This window comes from Apium graveolens, chromosome 10 (assembly GCF_009905375.1).
Source record: "Apium graveolens cultivar Ventura chromosome 10, ASM990537v1, whole genome shotgun sequence".
Lineage (NCBI taxonomy): Eukaryota > Viridiplantae > Streptophyta > Magnoliopsida > Apiales > Apiaceae > Apium > Apium graveolens.
In genome coordinates, this window is record NC_133656.1 from 223,300,887 (window position 1) to 223,326,843 (window position 25,957).

At 34.4% G+C, this 25,957-nt stretch overlaps 2 protein-coding genes across 3 annotated transcripts; both read right to left on the bottom strand.

The window, feature by feature from the left end:
• Positions 1-8,041: 8,041 nt before the first annotated feature.
• Positions 8,042-18,959, bottom strand: LOC141689959 (folylpolyglutamate synthase). 2 transcript variants are annotated; one of them, XM_074494508.1, is made up of 17 exons: positions 18,524-18,957; positions 17,803-18,006; positions 17,434-17,654; positions 16,757-16,822; positions 16,554-16,663; positions 16,126-16,186; positions 15,492-15,575; positions 15,261-15,317; positions 14,269-14,329; positions 14,039-14,085; positions 13,816-13,893; positions 11,902-12,060; positions 10,732-11,064; positions 10,520-10,598; positions 9,888-10,043; positions 9,223-9,416; positions 8,042-8,248 (listed from the first exon to the last, which is right to left on the bottom strand). In XM_074494508.1, exons 2-17 carry the CDS (start codon positions 17,981-17,983, stop codon positions 8,189-8,191), a joined length of 1,947 nt encoding a protein of 648 aa, XP_074350609.1. In that variant the 5' UTR covers positions 17,984-18,006; positions 18,524-18,957; the 3' UTR covers positions 8,042-8,188. The 2 variants fall into 2 exon arrangements, with proteins under 2 accessions (XP_074350609.1, XP_074350610.1); XM_074494509.1 differs by lacking the exon at positions 11,902-12,060 and having other exon boundaries at positions 18,524-18,959.
• Positions 18,888-25,484, bottom strand: LOC141689960 (uncharacterized). Its single transcript, XM_074494511.1, has 14 exons — positions 25,382-25,484; positions 25,185-25,286; positions 25,030-25,092; positions 24,877-24,941; positions 24,657-24,754; positions 24,399-24,450; positions 24,023-24,115; positions 23,487-23,597; positions 22,819-23,128; positions 22,138-22,598; positions 21,325-21,434; positions 20,363-20,421; positions 20,084-20,271; positions 18,888-19,760 (listed from the first exon to the last, which is right to left on the bottom strand). Exons 1-14 carry the CDS (start codon positions 25,404-25,406, stop codon positions 19,572-19,574), a joined length of 1,926 nt encoding a protein of 641 aa, XP_074350612.1. The 5' UTR covers positions 25,407-25,484; the 3' UTR covers positions 18,888-19,571.
• Positions 25,485-25,957: the final 473 nt, after the last annotated feature.

Here is a 25,957-nt window from a genome sequence, read left to right on the forward strand (position 1 = left end):
CAAGTGTTAGTATATTACACATTTTTTTATTTAAATTCTCACTGATTTGTCTCAATTTGTGCTTTATTGCTATAACTGTTGGTTTTAGTTGAGTACCTCTCTGCTTTTTTTTTTGAACTTGTATATATTCGAACATTTCACGAAAGCATTCAATGGATAATGATGACAATGATGATGATATATAATTTGCATAGTAATTGAAATCGACATATTTAGGAATAATCACATGCCTTAATTTGATATCGGCATGCCTAGTATTTTGTTTAATTGTGTATGATATGTATATATGCTTCTATGATTAATTGGCGTTAAGTGGTTCAGAAGATTAGATAAGATCATTTTTTGGTTAGTTTGGGTAGATTTTAATTAGTTTTTTAAATATGATTTCTAGTCGGAAATTTTAAACATCATGATTCCAGTGTTAAGGTAAACAGTGCTAAGAAAGTAGAAGTTTATATCTTTAATTTAGTGCATTGTAGAATAATGATCATTTTAGTATTAATACATGTACATGATTCAGTGAAGAGAGTAATTATTAAAACTTGTCACTGGCCCATGTTTAGTGCTAATAACAGACATTATAGAATGTTTTGGGAATGTACTCTGTAATCATAATTTGACGACAACTCTCCACAAAAAAAATATGGTCTAAAGTCAGCTGATGTTGCTGAAGGGAATTAAAAATTTGAAAGTCATCTTAAATTGCATAGTTGTAAATGTCACGTTACATAGATCCGTTCGAGAACTTGCTCTGTATCTTTACTTCTGCTTTTCATTTAACATATAGATATGTTGTTTAGGGAACTGTAACCATTTCTACCATTTACTTGTAATTTAGTGCTTATGTTAGCTTTCTATTTCTAGTTTATATGATCACAAGTATCGACTAACGTACAACCAGATTATCTCTAATTTGACTTCAATATAATAGTGTACATACATATATGTAGTTTCGTGGATTCAAATGATTTATGCATCAAATATACTTGTATTTTTTCTTGCTATCTCTGTTTATATACGTTGATTTTTTTTTACAAATTTGATAAGCAATTGATGGAGTATAATCATACAAGCTTTGGCGGACTTCTGGTTTCTGCAGATTCTGTTAAAGAAGCTGACAAGCTTATGTAATATGATATCGAAGTTCTGAAATGGGTAATTTCTGACTATCATTTTATATTCCACTGTCTTTGTCAATTAAGACTGTTGATGCTTGTTCTTGTTTTCACTAGGGGAGTATCTCTTTCATATGACTTATACATAGTGATTACTGATTATACTTAATAATTATACTATTAACTAAAACTGTTGTTTGTATTTGATTTGTTGTATTATTGCTATTTTGTTGGATATTATTATAAAGTTTTATTTTTTGTTGGGATTTATATATGTTTTTATCTCTGTTATAGAAATCGGCCGATTTTTCAAAAATCGCCGATAAATCGCTCAAAAATCGGTCAAAAATATTTGTCCGATTTGACCGATTTCCGATAAATCGCCGATTAATCATCCGATTTTTCAAAAATCGTCCGATAAATCGTAAATCGGTACCTCAACCGAATAGTTCCGATTTCCGAAATCTGTAACACTGGTTTTTATTGTTATCTATAGGATTTTCTTGTAAAATTTAATTTTTTATTGGGGCTGTAATCTGCGTTAATTTCTATTTTGTAGGATTTTCTCGTGAAGTGTTATGTTGGGATTTTAATATGTGTTAATATCTTGATTGTGCTACTTGTAATTCCGTTTTAAATTGATATTGGTTTGTTTTGTTTTTCGGAGCACAAGGTGGTGAAGAGAAGTTAGAGTACCAGGACATGGTGATGTCAGCGAGAAGGTTTAATATTTGCGAAGTAACTAGGTTTAATATTTGCGAAGTAACTAGAATGACAAGGCCGACAACAGCTGTAGAGTGAAAGCTAGTGTTGGCTGTTCTCTCCGAGATGGCAATGATGATGGTTGTGGTTGTAGTAGAATTAAATTAAAATTAGCTTTAAACGGTCGATAGATAACATTTTGTCTGGATGAGTCGTTTATGAAGATTATGCATCTCCAAATATTATGTATTTAAAATGTATTTCAAGTGATATTTGATGTATTGTTAAATTGAGATTTCAAATGAAATTCTAGTCGTTGCCAAACAATGTTGGAATTTGAAATCCAGAATTTAAAATTACTATACTTACCAAACAGGAAATTTGAATTTGAAATGGTTTAATTCAATTCCTAGAATTGAATTCCACTATTTGAAATGAAATTCGCGTTTCCAAACGCAATCTAATGTCTTTCTCCTCAAGTTTTTGGTTAATAAAAGTTTGTTAGTTTCTTCTTTCTTAAACTTCATTTCTGCACATCAATGGCAGTTTATACATCTGTGATATAGTATCAGAGCTTCTGATCTCTGATTACTAGTATCTCGATAATGCAAATGTACGCTTCCACCGTTTCTTCTTCCACTAATAGATCTTCAATGGCCCCAAACACTGTAATTGACATCAATCATCCTTATTTCTTAAGTTCTGCAGATGATCCAGGCTTATCTCTTGTTACTGAGGTTCTAAATGATCAAAATTATGCTCACTGGAGTCGATCTGTCACCATTGCCTATCTGCTAAACTTAAAATCGGTTTTGTTGATGGAACACAAGTTAAGCCTGCAGACTCATTTCCTCATGTTGCTCTATGGAAACGAAGCAACGATCTAGTAATCTCTTGGATACTCAACTTTGTTTCTCATCAAATTAGGAAGAGTATAGTCTATATGTCTACTGCTAAGCAGATCTGGGATGATTTAGCAGCTAGATACTCTCAAAATAATGTTCCGAGATTGTTTAATCTTCGTAAGGATTTAGCTTCTCTCACTCAAGGAACTAAAAATATTACTGCTTATTTCACTCAATTTCGAGGATTGATTGATGAATTGGAAAATCTAGCTCCAATTCCTAAATGTGTGTGTGTCACTATCAATTGTGCTTGTTCAGTTACTGTAAAGCTTGAGCAATTTGAGCGTCAAATTCATTTGAGTCAGTTCCTTATGGGACTCAATGATATCTTCACCTCCACTAGAGGTCATATTCTTCTTATGATGCCTTTACCTGACTTGAGTCAAGCATATGCTATGCTTTTGCAAGAGGAAAATCAGAGGAATAGTGTTAATCAACTCTCTTTGACCTCTGATCATGTTGCTATGAATGCTAAATTCACACTGTCTAGTGGAAATAAGAACAAATTTTGGCAAAAGAGAGATGAGAAGAAAGCAACTGATGTGCTTGTTGTGTGCGAGTACTGTAAGTTTACTGGACACTCTAAGCACAAGTGTTTTTCTCTCCATGGTTATCCGGAGTGGCATCGTCTATATGGTCAACCTAAGCCAAAACTCAGGATCAATGTTTCTAAGAAGAGCTCTGCTAACTTTATCAATTTCAAATCAGATACTCAGTGTAAAATTGAGTTGTCCAGTGTAGATTCTAGTGCTTCTTCATCTCTGTCAGATGCTCAATGTCAGCAAATTATTCAGATGTTGCAGGCTCATCTTAAAACTTCCCCTAATGTACTTTGGATCAATAATGTTACGGGTAATGCCTATGTAGGTAACTGGCAACCTCATGCTAATTCAGTAATGTTTGCATCTCCTGTTCACTTTGCTAATTCTGATAGCACATGGATTTTAGATTCTGGTGCTAGTCATCATATCACTCCTTTTATGCATTTGATTCAAAATTCAAAACCAGTACATTCCGAGATCAATTTACCAAATGGTGATGTGTGCACTGTTAGTCATATTGGTGAAGTGCAATTGTGTACAAATATTCTTCTTACTGAAGTCTTGGTAGTACCTACTTTTCAGTAATCTTTTGTCTATTGCAAAACTTCTTCATAACTCATCAAATATTGTTTCTTTTTATAGCTACTAAATGCATTTTGCAGGACTCAGTTATGAAGGAGAGAGAGATTGGTAATCTTGTTGATGGATTGTACAAGTTGTCTACTCAAATAGTTTCAGACTCAGCTTTTGTTACAGCTCTTCATTCTCAAACAATAAACTCAATTTATGTTTCTCAATGGCATAGCAGACTTGGTCATCCTTCACTTAATGTTCTCAGTCATATTTCATCTATATCTGTGTCTTTTAAGTTTGTATTACCTGATTGTGAAGTTTGCCACTTAGCTAAACAAACTAGATTGCCATTTCCTATTAGAGAAACCAAAAGTAGTGTTATCTTTGATGTAGTCAATTGTGATGTCTGGGGACCATACAGACACACTACCCATGGTCATTGTAATCAGTTTTTAACAATAGTGGATGATTTCTCTAAATGCACTTAGCTATTTCTTTGTTCTGCTAAGACTCAAGTTCCTCATTTACTCAAAAAATTTATTTCTTTTGTTCATACTCAATTTCACAAATATATAAAAGTTATAAGATCTTATAATGGCTCAGAATTTGTAAACCAAGATCTTCAAAATCATCTTCTTGAACTTGGTATTGCTCAACAATTTACTTGTTCTCACACACCTCAGCAGAATAGCACTGCTGAGAGAAAACATCAACATCTACTCAATGTTGCAAGAGCATTGAGATTTCAATCCAATCTCCCAATTCATTTCTCGGGAGATTGTGTGCTTACTGCTACACATCTTATCAATATTTTGCCCATACATGTCTTAAACTACAAGTCTCCCTATGAAGTTCTATTTCAGAAATCACCTGATTATTCTCTCATTAAAAATTTTGGTTGTCTTTGCTATATTTCCAATCTTTATGACACATCTGATAAATTTGCACCAAAATCTCTCAAATGTGTATTTCTGGGATACCCTTTTAATAAAAAAGGCTACAGAGTTATGTGTTTACAATCTAAGAAATGCTATATTTCAAGAGATGCTGTTTTCATTGAAAATCAATATCCTTTTCAATCTATAATCACTTCTTCACCATCAGAATTACCCTCATCCATGTTTACTCCCTCTCCTTTCCATGAGTTCTCAGACATTCCCATTGTTCATGTTCCTGTCCATACTGATAATCCAAATACCTCTCAAACTCCTAGTCATACATCTTCACCTCCTGTCCCTCCTGTAGTTTCCAAACCTGTTAGACATAAGCAGTTACCAACTAAATACAAGGACTTCACAGGATTACCAACTCTCCCATCATCTTCTACTGTAGTCTCTCAGCAGAAAGGTACTTCCATTTATCCTTTGTCAAACTATAGGACTTATGATAAGTTCACTCCTTCATATCAACACTCTTTATGTGCTTCTGCTTCTAGTGCTACACCACACACTTATCATCAAGCTTCTAAGGATGCCAATTGGCTTACTGCAATGAAGACAGAATTGCATGCTCTTGAAAGTAATAATACTTGGGAACTGGTTCAGAAACCTCCAAATCAACTGATTGTAGACTGCAAATGGTTGTTTAAAGTCAAATATCTTCCTGATGGTCAGATTGACGGATTTAAAGCCAGGCTTGTAGCCAAAGGCTTCACTCAAACTTATGGTCTGGATTATTTTGAGACCTTTGCCCCTGTAGCTAAAACGACTACTGTCAGATTACTAATTGCTTTGGCAGCATCTCAAAATTGGTCCATCTCTCAGCTGGATGTCACAAATGCCTTCCTTCATGGTGATCTTCATGAGGAAGTGTACATGAAGTTGCCTCCTAAATACTTTCATCTATCTTCTATATATCAGATAAATCAGTTTTCTGATCCATCAAATTTGGTCTGCAAATTAATCAAGTCAATCTATGGCCTGAAACAGGCTTCAAGGTGCTGGTTTGCCAAATTTGCTACTACCTTGAAATCTTATAAGTTCACTCAATCTCATACTGACAACAGTCTCCTCACTTTGCACACATCTTCTCATTTTGTTGCTGTATTGGTTTATGTGGATGATATTCTCATCACTGGTACAGACAAAACTTTAATTCAGACTATAATCACTTATATGAGTACAACCTTTAAGGTCAAGGATTTAGGTCCTTTGAAGTATTTTTTGGGCATTGAGATTGCTAGATCATCTACTGGTATCTATATTCACCAAAGGAAATATACTCTGGACATTCTGCAAGATTTTGGCCTTCTTGGTGTTAGACCTTCAAAAGTTCCTATGGATCAGAATCATGATCTACAAAACAACTCTAATGTGTTGTCTCCATCTGATATTGCTACTTATAGACGTTTGGTGGGAAGATTGCTATATTTGACAGTCACAAGGCCTGATTTGGCTTATTATGTTCAAGTCTTATCACAATTTATTATCAAACCTAGAGTTGCTCATCTTCAGGCTGCTCTCAAAGTGATCAAATACTTAAAATCTTCTCCTGGCCAAGGTTTATTCTTTGCTGCTAATACTCCTCTCACTTTGACTGCATATTGTGATTCTGATTGGGGTGGCTGTAAGACCTCTAGACAATCTCTAACTGACTATTGTATCTTACTTGGTCATTCCTTGATTTCCTGGAAGTGTAAAAAGCAACACACAATCTCCAGGTCTTCTGCAGAAGCAGAATACAGGTGCATGGCAAATACTTGTTGTGAGATTACATGGTTACTTCATGTTTTTCAGATTTTTGGTCTAGTTAATCTTACTCCTGTGAAGCTGGTATGTGACAGCAAGTCAGCATTATACATTGCTTCCAACTCAGTATACCATGAACGCACTAAGCATATTGAACTAGATTGTCACCTAGTTAGAGAGAAACTTCAGCTTGGCATTATTCAGACTGCACATGTTGATTCTGTAAATCAACCTGCAGATATTCTTACCAAGACATTATCTTCTACCTCTCTGCACTTTCTTATGTCCAAGTTGGGGATTTTCAATTACTTTCAACCCTCCAACTTGAGGGGGGATATTAGTGATAAAGAAGGTTCAAAAGCAAAGGAACTAGAGACTGCAGAGACTTCACAAGTTAGGTCATGAGCTGAGGTCATCAAAGTCAGCTGTGACATAATATGGAAAGTCAAGATTTTTTGTTAGTTAGAGGAATTACAACTCAGCATAACAGAATTATGTACTAGCTTCTTATATGTTAGTGCATTATGTACTAGCTTCTTATATGTTAGTGCATCTGGATTGTTCAATTAGGGTAGTATAAATACAACAATGTAATGTCTTTTTCCTCAAATTTTTGGTTAATAAAAGTTTGTTAGTTTCTTGTTTCTTAAGCTTCATTTCTACACATCAATGGCAGTTTATACATTTGTGATATTTATTTTTTCATCAACATTCCATTTATGCATTATTAGTTTTTTTTGTTATTATTTAAGAGACAAAATAATTCTATTATACCAATTAAATGTTAGTGTAGTGGTTATGCTCAAGTTCACTTAGGGAAGTTTAAGAGTTTGACTATTGTGGCTGCGTATGTAATTAATTAGTAAAAAAAATATAAGTCATAATAACATCTCCCAGTAGGGGTTACATAAAGTTGCTAATATAATGTGAATTATGCTGTAAACTGTAGATTTTTGGTAACGAACTAGTGATAGTGGTTAGTTCTCTTTCATAAAAAAATGTTATTTTGGATTTCTCCAGACATCAAAATCTGTGTGAGAACGATATTTGGTAAAACAAACTTGAGCTCAACAGAGAACGATATTTGGTAAAACAAACTTGAGCTCAACGGGAAATAAAGAATAGAGAAGTATGTTTTCTTAGGGATTTTTGGGCACCATTTTATTCTTAAGATGCCTCCAGCTTGAGTCTAGGCCAAAAGAGGCCTATAATTATATCCGTCCCGGATAGTTTACGTACACTATTTGCACGTATTTCGAAACTTTATTAAAGTATAGTTTCATAATGTTTTTTCTTAAATTTTTTTTTTGAATAAAAGTTTAAATATGAAACTTTTTTTCAGAATTTTTTTTTAAAAAAAATTATGGAAGTATACTTTAAACGAGCATTGAAAAGCGTGCCGAAAAGTAACGTAAACAATCCAGTGGGAGGGAGGGAGTATCAAATATGACCAGGTACGATTTCTAAAGCTATACCTATAAAATAATATGTGATTTTCAGCTAAATACCCAAATTCATAGTCACTGAACAAGAACCATAGCATATAGTTTCCTTTCAATAAAATAATTTTATCAGGCTTCAAAAATAAACAACTCATGATAATACTACCAAATGTAAATGTGCTAAGAATTATATATAGCTAGTGTTTGCTCGAGAGGCTCAACTTATCTTCTTAGAAGCTTTAAAACATCTCCGACCAAATGCAACGATCCTGTGACAAGAACCTGCACAATCAACTACTTAGTGCATTCCTGCATGAGCATCTAAGCCTGCTGAAATATAAACTGCGAAAAGGGTTAATCAAGGTTATAACTTCCTAAAAGTTTATGCTGGAAGCTGGCTCAGTAATTATGATTGGCTATGGGACTTTTGAATTTCCTGGCTATATTAGAACTATAATTGATCATATTCATTTACGTCAAGACTTTGGAGAGGCTATACAGTGGCAGGCTTCTTATGGTCCATTGTCATATTTGTACCCAGCCTGTTTTTTCACATAATATTGGTTACAGTTTAGGTCAATCTGGTTCAACTAGGAGAAGAAATCAGGAGTTTTCTAGCAACTTCAGATTGAGCAAGGAATTTTTTTTTTTTAATCATCAACTCCATAGTAAAATGCCCCACAACAATATCCACTGCCAAATCCTACATGGGAATTGGTAGTGCTTTTAGGTTCTAACTTTTATGACTACAGGTTGCTTGATGTTGGATAAATGGCATTTATAGGAAGGAGCCAGTCTAGTTGTCTGCATTTCTCAATCACAGCTGCCACCCCATCCAACAATCTTAATTTAATATGCAGGAGGGTCTACTTGTATCTGTTTGGTCACCGGTTTGAGTAGTGAGAACAGCCTCTAAGAATAACCTAACGGCGAGGTCTCGCACAATGAGACCTTTCCTAGAAACCCTGCTGTCGCTGGAGCCTTGTGCATTAAGTCTGACCTAATGAATTTTATCATTTTTGTGCATGGATGCGCTGGATTTTAAACTGTAATTGGTGATCATAGTTAGAGTGGTTAGCAACGTTCAAATCCTACCCCCTAGAATATTTGACAAACGAATCAGGGATGCATAAAGTTGTCAGGCGACTCATACCTGAGAACCCTTTAAAAAGTATTAACTTAAAACGTGATGGTTCATACAAAAACCAAAGCATGTAGACCGAATTAGGAAAGGAGGCATATAAGAGTATCCTTACCTGAATTTTAAGGGAAGGGTTTTCTCTAGCACAGTCTCGTAACCACTTTATTGACAATGGCAATGAAGGAATCACCACACTGCGACGGAATAATCCATCCTCTGGACTTCGACATGAAGCACTCTCTATAAGGAACTCGTGGGATGGCAAATTCTCCGCACCGGCCATCTTTGATTTTCCATTAAGCATGATATCTTAATGAATAAGAGCATAAGAACATGATATAGGTTAGCTGAATGGTCAAATGATAATATTGTCCAGTGCTAATTTATTAATCAAAAGTAGGAAGCAATTTAACTCGTAGTAGCTCACCATAGACCCAAACATTACTTGTGTCCGTGTCAGCAAAGAGTGAGACAGACAGGTAATATATGTCATCGAATTAGATATACACTAGACACTAATTCTTCAGGCATATAGAAAAGTACATGCCTTATGATTTGTATCCAACTTCCGGTAATGTATAGATGTTGGCCCTAAATTACTTGATATAGATAATTATTTACAATAATTTTTTTTATAAAGATACTTCTGTTAGACTATACGACCAAACAGTATAATTATATGAAATCGGTATAATTAGCCAGTAGATAGCAGAACAAACATGTACAGTTATACAAGAAAAACATAGATTTGCTAGAAAACAGCCAAGCTAAGAAAGTTACCTTTCCCATTCACTATCTTTTCCCACATTCTCTGAAGGTGTAATTGCCATGACAAGTCCCTGGCAGGAATATCCACTGGAATGACGGATGCACCAGAAGTAACCTTGTTATATGTCGATAGATTTGGGACGAAGATGGCCTTTGAGAAATGAGAACCTGGGAAGGTTAATTGAATTGACACACATCTCAATGCTCCATATAATTCTTATTTCTTAAAGTGCAAAAGCATAACAAAAACTAGAGAAGTGAACTGGTTGACAAAGCAATTAGGACTTCCAATATGGAGTTGTAACCGCTAGCATTTTTAAATGCTTATCAAATTTTAGCCTGTAGGATAAGGTACTGTTTTAAAAACTGAGATCGGAGTTAGGGAAGGGAGGTGACTGGTGAGAATCAAAAGGATAATAGACAATTTACAGTGAAGAAATGAACTCTTGAGCTATGAAATTGGCGCAAGTATAAATAGGTCTTGGTTATTACTATCAGGGTCATTATATCTTTGAGTCCTCTTGTCATTTCGTGTAACTAAAAGAGCTTCAAGTGCATGCCGATCATGAGGTGGAAGGCTGAACATTACTTTCTTAAATCAAAACCTAGACATGTCAACTTGTCAGTGTAATAAGAAAAAATACCCGAGGAAGCACATATGCTCACAAGCCTCGAGAGAAGGACATGTGGATCCCTTGCATCCATGCAGTTGAATAATAGAATCTGCAATGTATGAAAACCATATGAGGATCATTAACAGATCATAAACCTCTCGACCTTGAAGCATAATTTTCCATACTACTAATATTATACAAATTTGGAGATTCAATAACAAAATCATTGACGATATATTTACCTGCTTTGTTGTTTTATTGCTTTTCCATTCATTATTCTGAATGCATCTCTTCCCTGAAATATTCTCTAAATTATTAACCTCGGAAGAAGAAGATGCCTGCAATGTAGTCTTCTCTGCTTTCACAGCATTAGAAAACCATCTAGCACAAGCATCTATACTTTCAGGACTATGAGCTCCATCCAAGTAGAACATCAAATTTCCAGAAGAAATTTCATTCCCTTCAGATTTACAAGTTCCAAATGAGGAGTCGTCAACTATTTGAGCCCTTCCAGAAAGACGTGCAGTTGATAGACCCCTCAGAAATGCATCAGGCAACTTGTGTTCTTCACTTCCCTGATTTAACATCCAAGGAAAATTTAGAGCCCAATACCAGAAGAAAAAAAAATAAATCAATGGGAAATTCATAAACACGTTTATATTAATATTAATATACATACTTTTGTTTTTAGATAAAAAAATATCCATTTCCCCCCTAATTAGAACAGAACATTTTTAACTCTATTAATAAATTTTACATTGACTTATCGAGCTATCCTTCGAGAATAAATATATTTCTCTTAAAAACTCACAAGTACATAAACCCTTATCTAAATGCTTCTGAACAAGTGCATGATATCCTCAAATCATCAAATGCATAAACGACCATGGCCTGCGCCGCCCACCAATAATTTATCAAACGGTGTACATGGTCTAATAGATTTATTCGAGAATATATAGAATTCCTTGTGAAACTTAAAAGTACATGAAACCTAATCTGAATGCTATACACCAATTACACGATGTCCTCAATTTATCAAATGTATAAAACGATAGGATGGTCTGAAAGCACACTAATCTTCTAACCTATCAACTATGACACCTTGAATCTGAGTTTACCATAGCTAATCACAATTCACAATAGTAGATTTAAAACAACGGCAGGGAACTTCCCTGAAAATTTGAAAACCATGTCCGTACTCCTGATCTCACCTCCGCACAATTTTCAAGCGAAAATGCGGAGAGTATCCATTGAGCAATCAGTTGCAATTTGGTAAACACACATTTCAAACTGTATTTTTTATTAAATAATTACCTAGGAGGTTATCCTACTTCAGAAGTCAGACCTGACTAAGTAGTAACAAGAAATTCACAGTGCGCAAAATCATCAATAAGCATCAAAATTTAACTCACATTTTCTGACAGATTTTTCCAATTTCCAGTAACCTGGAGCCAACATTTACAGAGCGAGACAGCTAGACCAGCATTAATGAACTGGTGATCCCCGGACAGGCTTAAATTTAGCCCATTCAATATTTTATAGTCGAGGGGTGCTGCTACTTTCAGAGGCACCTGAAGTGAGTTATGAACTCAATAAGAAATATTTATGAACATGTAACTGACCATGATTCATTTTATTCATTAAACATATTCATATGTAACCATAGTGAGTAAAGAACAATGATGGATGCTTAACCTTGCACAACTGAGCTCTAACTACTAGTTATTAGCTTTCTTATTAATGTCCAAAAGCTATAAGTAAAATGATTTCAGACATTGACAAAGATTAGACTGGTTAACAGAAATAATAGTTCTATACTTCTATTGGAAGTGGTACAACTTAAAAACAAAGATATAAGAATATACTCAATTTAAACAAAAAAAATGTTTTATAAAATTAATTTAATATAATTGATACAAATATACAGTTTGATGATACATTACAGTCAATAGATATTTAAAAGATAATAAAGATAGCTAATGATTTGTCCATACAAAGTTCATGAACTAGTCATTTTGACATTAAGAATGCAACAACCATATCAGCTTTGAGAAAACATTTAAGTATTTAACTAACTAATAAGCTTTATGAACTGGCACATTTGAGTTCTTCAACCAAGACACTCCAGCCATTGATAATATATTTTCCTTAATTAAGATCTTTTCGGCATGTGTTTATACTATGTCCGCAGGCTGCAGTCAATGATTATGCTCATCAGCCAACTTATAGCTTTCCGGCTATCATGCATATCACTATTTGTCAATTATCAGTTGTTAGTAACCAACTCGAAAACGAAATTGACTTTCATAATCCACCCAGGACGTGGTGTAATGTTCACGCATTAGATGATAAGCCCATACTTGTCAAGGCATAAAGGCGATGCTAGGCAATAGTGCACCGCCTAGGCGACCATTAGACGGGTTAAACGTTTAACTGTATATATTCGTTTTTTTTCATATACATATATCAAGATGATATAATAAAATAGAATAATTGTAGTTGTACTACTAAAATATTGTATGTGAATTACAAATAAATGTATATACTATGTTTATGTGTGTGTGTGTGTGTGTTTGTAAAGATTAAAAGAATAATAACTTGATAGAATAATTCGGAAACAATTCTTTGGCAGGAGATGATTCGTTTTCCTTTTTCCTTATTAGATCGTTGAGTTTTTGACGCAGCGGTATGCAAAGAGACGCGAATCAACAACGTGATCGACTAAAACCTTAATATATATAAGGAGTGATTCTTGAATCCTCAAGAACAGAAGATGTAAACATACTGAAAAATCTATTGAAAAAAACTGATCCCTCTGTTGTACAGGCAAGTGTCTTAATATACAGACACAACAAAAGGATTACAATAACTACCTTCACAAATAACTACCTGCACACCTGGCAACCTTTTAGAGGTTAATTCCTACAAACTGCCAAAACACAATATAAGTACTAATAACTAAATAATAAACAAACACATAACTGCTTAAAATCAGAACTACTTGGAACCACTTATTGGCAGTTACTTTCTTTTCTTTCTATCCTCCTTTTCCAAGTATTCTTTAGTTTTTCCAGACATAATGTTTATAACACGATATATTTTCTTTATCACTCAAATGTGGACGGAACGGGTAAAAATATATTGGGCTTGGATGCTTGGTTAAACTGAAACTAGGCACAAATAAGACGGAACTAGGCGAAATTAGACGGATTTAGGCGGGCCTAGACAGCCTATCCATTTTTTGCCACCTAGTTGCCTAGGCGGACGCCTTGATAACTATGGATAAGCCTAACATGTGTGAACGCGTAGTGACAAAGGCAACTTACCCCTAACTCACAGGCCCTGTTCTGGAGAACCTCCATCGCTTCAGCAGCTTGCGGTGATGAAAATGCATGAATATGAGGCTTCAAAGGCCAGGAAAGATATTAATCCAGTTTGCAAAATACTTGAAAATGGTATACCCCCAATGTATACAAAAGCTTTTTAGTAGAATAATCAATAAGGAAGAGAAACAGGTGCATACAGTCGCGATATTCAAAATCTTTGTACCTTGAGAATTCCTGCTTTGTGTGAAGCAATTTCCCCCAATGTATCTCCTGCATATAAATAATTAAACAATACAGTTTAACTGTTCAAATAAATGCCAGAGAAACAGAGAGAGATGGAAAAGACAGATAAGAGAACTAAAACGCATTGACAAATAAACATCTCCTGAAAAATAGCATACCAAAAAAACAATAAAACTAAGAGGAGGATTGAAATGTTCTGAAGTCGCTTACCCAAAATTTCCATGTGATCCATACCAAGTGAAGCAATACCACAGACTACAGGTTCCTTGATCTGCAATTTTCAGTGAATATTTTAATAATCAAGGCAAGGAAAAATCAAGCAGTATCTTCATCACAAATTACAGAGGATGCAATGATACAGGAGAACAGTGCTCTTTCCTTGAGACAAAATCTACCCCCTAGTTACACAAGTCCGCTTCCAAAGACAAGCCAGGCCTCAAATAGTACTCTATTAACAAAATTCTTGCTACTACGGAAATTGAAACCAAAGAAATAAAAGGGAAAGAAAGAAATAATAGAAATGTTCTGTATTTGAAACAGAACTGGCCCTTTGATTTAACAAAGTAAAGGCCCCAACTGAAAATATGTGTTGATTGTTTCAGTGGATATATGTAAAGGTAATTGCATTTGCATTGCTTTTATAAGATCTGCACAACATATAGCTTATTAAAACCAATCCATCCTATGTAATAATGACCCAACCCAGCTGAGGTTTATTTACAAGTGGCGCCACACTGCGGGGCTTGGGTGGATGTCCGTTCTTTAGACGCACAAGTAGATAGATTCATTTTAGCATGATAGTCGGACTTTCCATGTTTTTGTATGGATTGCATGTTTAGACACCTTACAATCTTATATCTCTCTCCAAACTAAACAGGACTGCAATCTTTCTATAGATTTATAAAGAGCACAAGTTATTCTCAAGGACTAGATGTAAATATATAATAACACTATAACAATCTCAAATATACTACACTATGAACATTGAGAAATAACCCATGCTAAAGCCTACCGCAAGGAAATCAATTAATCTCGGCACATTTTCAGTAATAAAGATGAACCTTATTTTGACATGTTTTATTTTCCTTTGAAGGTTAGGCGAGTTCTCTCAACTGACAGACAAATAATGTTGCAGTTGGACATCAATAAACAAGATAATAAGCACCAAAACAGAAAAGATTAATCTTTTAGAAGTATTGTACCACATTTGTAGAGTCCTTTTTCCCTCCAAGACCAACTTCAATGATTGCAACATCTACCTGTGAACATAAAAGGTTTTCACTGTGCGCGGTAAAATGAAGAAAACACACAGGAACATAATTTTCTCAACAAATCACAGATGTAATGTGTTTTACATATGTGTTATACTACAAAAACTTACTTAACCATTGCACAAAACAGAAGTAAAAAAATTCCGAATGGTTTTATCTTACCTTCTCACAAACAAATATTTTGAGTGCCAATACAGTAAGAAACTGAAATAATGGAGGCATCGGCAAGTCTTCAGTAACACTGTCCTGCCAATTCAAGGTTCTAAAATCAAGGTGTCACCACTTGGTCAATTACATATGCAGGAAGTAATATATATATATATATATAAAGCAGATGTACCACTGAAAATTTTAGGGCAAATGTACCCGATGAGTAGCTGATATCAAATTCATTACATAGCCAAAATTTTAAAGAAGATAATCCACAATGGTTTCAATATAATCAAGACATTATGTTCTCCAGAAGGATAAAAACACACTGAGACACACATTCTTGGAAAATGATAGAAGGAAAACAACCCAAACTCAATGTTCGAGAGACACGTCTTAATTGAAGTCATATACATGTGTGCTGCTTGAACATGGGATTGTGCTCCACATTCCACAATTAGTAACCAAAACAAACATGAACACTATAACGCAGGGTCTGGGCTCATTCCCAGAATATGAGGATCATTATGACTTCTAAATGTCAATTTGATTCATAATCAAAATTTCAAAATTCATTCCATTCTGAGATAATAATAGATTTTTTACAATATTTACACAGATAAACATTGAAGTAGTATAAAGTTACCCTCAAGCAGTTCCAACATTCCCAAAAGTGCAATAAGAAACGTTCTTCTGAGATGTCCAACCTGCACAACCAACAAGAACTTCAGTCATGTACATAATCTGGTGGAATTTACAAACTAGACAAAAGAAATTATCTAATGCAGATAGCATATGATATATGACTGAATGTATTAAATTCTAGAAAGGACGTCAATTTAAAATAGAGAGCGCACAACTTTTATCTTCCTTCATCTATCAGCAAGAGATTTCTTGTTAATAATAAAATATTTATAACCCAACATAAGCATAGTTAACAAAGGAAAATCTAAGTGTTATGGCACAATATCTAGTGAAAGGACCAAGAATATTTCCATCAGGAATGTATTATAAAATAATTCTTTTTAAGACAGACTATTACATTACATAATAAATTATACACATAAAACTTACCCATTTACACGAAACCTTTCTCTCACATCGATTAGATGAGGGGAGATAAATAGCCCAGTTCTAAAACCACTTTCTCGAAGAATTGCCTCACAGAAAGCGCATGTTGAACCCTTAAATGAGATATCAATTAGAGGAGAACAATGATGAGGATTGTAATCCTTAATTTGTCATATGCTTACAATCAATTTAAATTAGATAATTACCTTCCCTTTAGTCCCGGCAACATGGATGATTTTAAGACCAGCTATATGTTCCTCCAAGCCTAAAATCTGATAAGCAAAGGTAAACAAGATTTTTACTTTAGAAATTTCAATTTTATGAAAATATTATGGTGCAGGATAGAACAATCATGAGATCTTTGAAATAAACATAGTCTTGATAGTTGACTAACTACACCACAAAAAAACTAAATATTACATGGAAGCACGGAAACAAGTACAAGATTACGTTTCTTGGCACGTATTTTATATATTATCTAGTGAAGAGAGAGTGAAGTTCGAGAAATTAGGAACTCATACAATAAAAGGTACAAGTATTGAGCTCTCTTTTGCTTGTATGATGTCTTTAACATGAAGAGGAGCATATGCTTTGGGAACTAGTCATTTAACAAAATGCCTCAACTACAATAACAAACAGTTCAGGAGATCGAACAGGCTATCAGCCAGATTGCCTTTGTGATCAAGTGGTCATTCGTCTCAATACTTTGACGATGATAAGAAGTATTTCATAAAATTTATTATAGACTAATAACAGCGTAGATAATAGTAGTCCTGGCTCAAGTTTTATTTTAAAAAACAGTTATAACCATTGTTAATACTACCGGTCATAAAGACAAAGCAGTAAAACTGAATTCAACGAAGTATCTATTGGCAATTCATACCTTAACATACATTGACATCCTCTCCAATTTCTTATATTTACTGTCAGTGCCTGGTGAATGGTGCTTTTCACCACGTTTCTGACTATTAATGAGTGAACTGAGAGCTTCCATTGCTTTTTCGTACTCGACAGAAAGTGGCGAATTCTGTAAATTACTTCGAGCAGTTACATTACTGTCCAATTTCTCCATGGGTTGGGATGACATATTTGTATCTCCAGGATCTAAAAAGGGTATTGTTAATCAATTTGGATTTTGGTTTAAGAACATTAAGATTTGTCACTTATCTGACGTGTAATAATTTTTCAAATTTGGCATTCAATGAATTAATATAGAGAAACAAGAATAGAAACATGTTAAATGTCAACTTACCCATTTCCCAACTCTTCTTGTCATAATGTAAACTCTTGAGTCCAATTGAATCAATGGAATTCAAGCAAGCTGGCAGGCAAGAAACTTTCCATGTTTTTCGTCGAAAAAATTGGGTATCGCTCTGGTGGAAGTGAGTAACACCAAGCAAATCACGTGTGAGGTTAGTGTTTCTAGCAAACATCGCGTGAGGCCTGAGGGTTATTCCTGCACGAGAGCCAAAACTTAGCAAGAAGATAGTAATCAATTCAATCGTTTGGGTGTCAATAAGGGGTCATAAATACAAAATCTGACCAAATATTTTAGAAAGATAGGTAGAAAACAGAATCAGATGAAGGAACCTAGGATCAAATAATATATTAGCTTAAAAGCCGAAGTATTTTAATTCTTGCAAAATGAGCATGTACCCAAGGAAATCACATTGCAAGCATTACCAGCCCTCAAAAACCTAATTATTCATACGGTGGATTACATTAAAAAAACACGAAGAAGCCCACAACAAGGAAAGCCAATATCTAAAGCAACTACAGCAGAGCAGCAGGCAAAGAACAAGCGGAAATAACATATATAAATAATGTAATTGGGTGGAAATGGAAAATGAGCAGAAAAATTAAATTAATTATGAATATAAATATTAAACATACATTATACACATGACAAACGAAGGAGCTGATATAGTGATATGCATATTATAATGGTATGTAAATACGGAGATTAGGGATACCGTTGAAAGGGAGGCTGCTACTATTTGTTTTCTGCTCGATTCATCCCTCCTCTCTGTCTCTCTCTCCCTCTCTCTCTCCCTCTCTCTCTCTCGCTCTCTCTCCCCCTCACTCTCTCTCTCGCTCTCTCTCCCCCTCACTCTCTCTCTCTCTCTCTCCCTCTCTCTCTCTCTCGCTCTCTCTCCCCCTCACTCTCTCTCTCGCTCTCTCTCCCCCTCACTCTCTCTCTCGCTCTCTCTCCCCCTCACTCTCTCTCTCTCTATATATATATATCCCTCTCTCTCTAAGGAATATGGATATATTGTTCCAACCAACGTTGGCCGGAAAAGAAAAGGAGCTGATAGTGACGTTAGAAGTAGGCGTTGGTTGCGGCTCAATGTTGTCCTTAATTATTCTATTCTCTTTCTACAGTGTCTTCATTTCACCCCCTAGATTCTATTCCCTTTGTGGATTTGGTTAAAGATAGGAGCCAGTGTCGCCCCAGTTCTTTTAAAAGAAAACATTCCTGTTTAAAAATTTCTAGTATACTATAAATTATCACAGAGAAATATTTTAAATTTCACATTTTTAAAAGTACGTGTTGGAAAATAGTTGTAAAAATCTAATTGTTGATTAAAAAATAAAAATAAGTTTGGTGTACTTGTATCATCACAATTCCTGTTGCTTATTTCAAACCACAGTTAACTTGCCGCGTTTGCTGCAAGACTTCCGTCCGTCACAGTTTTACCAAATATAGTATGCCCAAAATAGAAACTAAAAAACCAAATATACTTACTAAACTGTTCTAGCTATACAAAGCAAAAACCAAATTAGAAAAAACAAGATACACTACTAAACTGCTCTGGTTATACAAGCAAAAAACCAAAACAAGTCTGCCCATCTGCCAAAACTGCTGTTGAGTTGATAGAACGGAGGGAAAAAACCAAAAACCAGAATATGTTTAGCAGATAAAGTATATTAAAATTTAATTTCAAAATTTAGGGCATATATCTACATATTTGTGGTTCTACTTGGCAATTAAAGTTGGTGATTTTTCAAGTCCGGAAGCAATCAGAGGGATTCTGCAAACTGGGGAGCATCAAAGTCCAGTTCTTGCTTCATGACACAGTTCATAAACCATTCAGAGCTGAAAGTCCATATCCCTTTGTTCACAGCTACAAGTGCTTCCTTCATCTCCACTTCACTTGCTACATATATAGTTTTTGATGCTTCATTCACTTTATCCATTCCATGAATGACCTGTGTAGTTGAGACATTCATAAAACCAAATCATCAAAAGGGAAGCGTCTTAAAAAGATGCAGAGCTAAATTACACTGTAACATACAACTAATTATTTTTGGTCTGGCTAAATATTACTATTAGGCTATATCAGCTGATTAACCACCAAAATACATATCCTCTAGAATTTATATAGTATGAGGTTTTAAGAATTAGAAAAGACAACTAGCTCAAACAAACCAGAGTATCATAATGCAAGAATGAAATAATGAAACCAAGATCCATTTTCATGCTACCTAATGGATTGTGATATCATGTTTTAAATGCATTGCCACTCGCTTACCTTTCCACCAGCACATGTAGCAATTTTAGATATGGTACTAGCTGGAGGTTGGACATGGTCTGCTATACATATATCATATCCTCGAAATAAAGCTAGGGGATTTGCCATTGCTCTCAAGACTGCAGTTTTTAGCTCAGTTCTATACTTCACTTCGTACTCATCATCTTTCAGAAGAAAAGACCGTTCATCTGTTTAACACATTAAATACAATGTAGTTGAAAACACAAGTTACAAACTGCACATATTACTTGCATAATTAAAAAAGTCCTAGGAACTTGCCAACAAATCTGCCCTGCCGATAACTTTCTTTCAACCAGCAGGCTGATATAACCCATGCTCTGTATAACATGTAACAATTTTGTATTAGTACATGCACCTAACATTGACAGTTACACGTTGCACAAGAGTGAGAAGCATGCATACAGAATAAAAACTATTACGTAATACATAACTTCAGTTTTGATGTGGATGGCTAGCATAATGAGGTGTTTGTTTCTATAATATTAATCCAATAGTTGAAATATAAAATGCTACATTGTTGGCAGCACTAGAAACTTAGATAGACGAAGTGCAGATACAAGTGTACATACCTAAGAAGCAAGGATATGGGTGCATGGATGCAGGTGCGTAGTGCGGGGATACATGGATTCGGAAAATAAATTAATATGGGGATTTGGGTACGCGGGATATGACAAATATATAATATCATAAATAAATATCTAATGTAAAGAAAGAAACCATCCACAAAACTAATAATTTCATGCAAATTGAATGAAATACATGATATAAGCATCTAAGACACAAGAATTCAAACCAAAACTGTTCAGGGCATGATATTGAAATAATGTTATCCACAAAGCCCAGGGTCATGCACATGTTTTTTGTCTCTGTGCAAAACTGTCTACTCGGTATAGTTAAAGTTTAGCCTCCACGAAGCTCATTATTTACATGTGGCACACTTGCCTATAGTGACCTGTTCTTGTCATTCCCCCACACAATGCGCGGATGATTGCATATGAGTGGGAGAGCAGCAGACCAGGATCACATATATCTTTTTCCTTTTTAGGATAAGTATCCTATCATTTTTTATTCAGTAGTATATTTCGATGAATGAACAGTTATTAGATTCTACAAAATACATTCAAAATGTAAGCAGTTGAGGTACACTGATTATGCAAAATAAATGGTCTTTAAAGATTAGGCAAGAGTGAAAACTTTATATCAGTTCAAGATAAACGTACCCAGAACAAAGTGCTGTACAAAAATTCAAAGTTCTCCTCACTTTTCCGGTGATCACATGGGTACAGAGACTTCCATCTGCGGTAACATCCCCACCAAGTTCTTTAATGATCTGCATTTACCGTACCAACATACAAAAGCATATATCATTTCTCAGGAAATTTCGATCAAAAGGTAACAGCGTTAGAAAAGCATCAATCTGAATGCCTCTACATTACAACTAATATGTATGGATGAGTACATGTCTACATAATACCATCTTGACAAAATGGCAAATAGTACCAATTTTACTTCGCATGATTGTGGTTAGCCTACAATTTATGGCATTGTACTGGAAATTTATGTGAATTCCTTTTGGGTTGTCAACATCAGTTAGTATTAACAAAGAAAATAAATGAAGCATGTGGAGGTTCATATGTGAATCAAGAGCCCGCACTAGGATTCAAAAAGTGAGATGGTGTTCTATCTTACTATAAGACCTAACAGCTTCACGACGGAGTAGGAATTGGTTTGCAAATATGTGTTAAGCCTTAATTAAAGTTAATTACTTCATTCCAAGTTTTGAGTACAATCAAAATACTACTACTTTCAAAGATGCTTCAGGGTCAGGGCTTTTAGTTTTCAAATAGATTCCCTTTTTCAACAGCACTCACAATCTTCTGAAAGTGTTAAAAGTAAGCAATGCCAATTTGGGGAATGCGTTCTTTCTGATTCTCTTAAAAAAGAAATGTATTCTTTTTTGCGGAGACCAAAAAACTGTAAATCAATATTATATATTGAAGTTCAGAAACAGAGAAGGTGTGATTTTAGCAAACCTTAGTCAAATGGGATTGCTTAGCATCATCAGCAATATTCATGAGCATAATTCTGTATTGTTTCTGTCTTGATAAACTCTCCTCTTTATTGTGATTTTGCAAAGCAAAATGATTGATTTCATTATAATCTCTGCTCCCGTCTAAACAAATGTAACTGAAGGGGCCTTCATTAGCAACATTTGGCAAAGATTTGTTTCTGGGAGAGCCTAAAGAACTTCTATCCATAAGACGATCTCTAGAATCTAACTCACAAGAACTTAGATGACCTCCCTTTACTTTCTTTGAATTTAGTGAGGTATGTGAGGCATCCCATACCCTTCTCTTCTTTGCACCAGAATTAGGAGCAGAACAAGAACAATGCTTTCCGTCAGCATCAGCTTCAGTTTGGTTTAATTCTAGATTGGTAGTTATATTTGCGCAGTTTAAATCCTCTAAAGGGGCTGTGTCGCTGCAACCTGCATCTGATCATAAGCACATAAGCAATTAACTTTTAAACCAGAAACATGTAAAATCGGTAAAATACATACTGTAAAGTATGGAATTGCTATTTGTCTATACAGAAATATACTCTGTTCATCCTAAAAAGGACCATCTGTCTGATTTTGATAGTTGAGGTTAGAATTATGTCTAATCTAGTCATGTATTTATGTGTGTAAGATAAAGAAAAAAAATATAATGTACCTGAGATCATTTTTTCTGGTTTGAGGAGTATAGAGCCAGAGGTCATCGAACTTATGTTAGGAGGATCCTGGACTTTTGTCATGTCTCCTAGCTCTTGAAATTGACAAATATCAAGTGGAGAAGACCAAGTTAATAGCTTTGGCGGGGATGAATGGTTCAAAGTTTCTGTAGAGTTGGCCGACTCTATGATAATATGAGAAATCATGAGGGTTGAGCCGCCAGGGAAGCATAATGCTTTACGAACATCAGCCCTAACGGGTAGTTTCCGAGCTCTACCTTTGGTGTTCACCTCTCCAACTGGTACAAATCCCTGCAGAATGGATTTACATTGCAAATTTAAACCAAATATACAGAATACAGCAATTGATACTATTAATTTACTAAAAGCTCATGGAAATACCACCCAGATTATACCTAGCTGTGACAAATTTTAACAGATAACCACTGAAATGTCATAACAAGGATATGGTAATTTGCAAAACATAGATTAGAACCCAAACAACATACCATGTATGACATATCTCAGCTAGAAAAAATACCCATTAAATAATTGATACTCCTTGTAAAAAAATACTAGTATTAATTTACATGAAGCAAACAGAATGGCCATATCAATACTTCTAAACCTGGAGTATTCAAGTATGGTTGTCTGGATCCAGTATACTTGCCTGTTTAAGCCAAAATCCTTCTGATTCTTCATCTCCCCAACAAAATATAGTGCGGACACCAACACTCTGCAGCCTCCTTTTCAGTTCCATGTACATCAGACGGCCAACCCCCTATTAACAATGAAAATTTAATCTATGCCCATAGTCATATGAGATTTTATGTTTATTATAAGATCTGAATTTTATAAATTGAAAAGAAGTATCCATCATGTGCGGTTGCAATTGCAAGAAATAAAGACTTTGTCTTGAGGCCTGCTACAATGGATGAAAATAAAGGGACCTGGATTCATCTCTTAGCTCTGCCTTGCATTGTTGCCTTTTATGATTTATAATAATAAATACAGTAACAAATCTATTTTTAAGCAGTAGAATTAACTCGCGTGCTACTATTAAGTGATCAGATGCTAAGCAGCTAGTATCAAAAAAATTCGAGTGAACACTTTATATAAGAGACCAGTAAAATAGCAGTGGACATAAAAAAAGCAAAAATAGGGCCAAAACTATGTTAGATGGAAATTCGATTATAACCAAATAACCTTGTGTTGGCTGATTGAGCGAACAGCAGCAAGAGGAATTTCAGCATACAGTGAATCGGATGGAATTATTTGATAAGTTACTGCAGAAATAATCTGTGAAGGAAAAAAAACAAAATTAAGGGGATCATATGGAGATAACAGTTCACACTTTTCCAAATAAGTATGCACTGTACTAATTATTTATCAGAAAGTGAAATACAGATAAGAATATCAAAAAACTGAGGAAAATAAAAGAAAGAGCTATATATAAAAAAATCCCCTACACTATAGTTTTTTTTAAAAAACAAAAACTACAGATTTCATTTTGTTAGTTTCAACCTGAAATATAAAATAGCTTAACTATGGACTGTACATGTAATGTTTCAAACAAGCCTACCTCTCCAAATCCTTCCACAGAAGATGACTTCACAAGTAAAGTGCAAAATTTCCTGCAGATACCAAGACAAAACGTAGGAAACTTAATATGTAGACTCGTTAATGATGATCCTTTTGCGTGCAAAACATAAAAGAACATTGCACATTAGTTATATGACTTGGTTTACAGAATTTACCCAACAAAGGGAAAAAAATACAAAATATATATATTCATTAGAATTTGGAGTACAAAATGGCGAAAGATATGCAAAACATATACCCATTTGACACGCATTTTTGAAGAAATGTAGATTTCTTCCCAGTATTCGCAGCATAATTCATTGCAGGCAGTTCTTTCTTATATATGTTCAACACCTCCTGCAACAACAACAATATTTAAGCTACATATGTCAAGCCTAAGTTTGCAGCAAAATCTATTAAACCTTACTCGCAACAAAGATAAACATAATTGATATGCACATAAAAGCCGATAAATTAACCTGAAGCATAGACTTGGATTCAGTGTCATCATCTTTGGGATTAACAACAACAAAACAGTAATCACCTGATTAAATTACAAATAAATATCTAGATAAGTGTACACATTTGCAAAATCCAAATCCACATAATGAGATATTTATCAATTAACATACATTTTCCCTCGAAACTACGAGGATGAGTATCATCGATGTCTTGCTTATTCGCATCCTCGTCGACTAGATCAAATCAGGCAATTTCCAAAATCAATCAAATACACATTAAGATATAAAATGAACAAATAGAATTAGAGAAGTATATAATAAAGTACCAGTAATATTGATTTTATTGTATTTAGATATAGAAATCTGGAGAGCCTTTTGATTGGATTCATAGCTATAGTTTCTAGCTTCAAAGCTCACTTGACAATTACCTGCATAATTATTAAAAAAAAAACAATAAGATGGAGAATATTGGTAAATAAATGTAAATATACATAGTTGGTAAAGATAGAAATTAGGGTTTTACCGATTGGGATTGTTGGTGGTGCCATTGTGTATTTTTTTTGGATTCGATGGTTCTGGAAATGGTGTAATTCATTCCCAAATATATACGTTCAATTTTATAGGCAAGGGGCGGCAAAATGAATATGGCGCTAATGGCCAACTTTCAAATTTAATTTCATTTTTTGCTGTCTCGGATTGGGCGGTAATGTCGGGAGAAAATTATGCTTTTATGTAAGAAAATTTTGGATTTTATGAAGAAAATTTCAGTTTATATATTTGTGTTATCGTTAAAAAAATGACAAAAATATCATTATTTTTAGGATAAGTGATAAAAATATTATAATTTATTTTTTTGGCAAAAAATACATATTTAATACACATTTAAATGATGAATATTATTGATACGTATTTAAAAATGGAATATTATGTGAATAATAATAATAATAATAAGGAATTGGTGGGGTGATACGCATTTAGTATCATGTGTCTTGAAAAGGGTAATATGCATTCCAATAATGTGTATCCTATTTTTCAGTATTTAATTATTTTATTTTGCAAACTTTTTACTCATTTTTTAAATGCGGATATAGAGGTACTT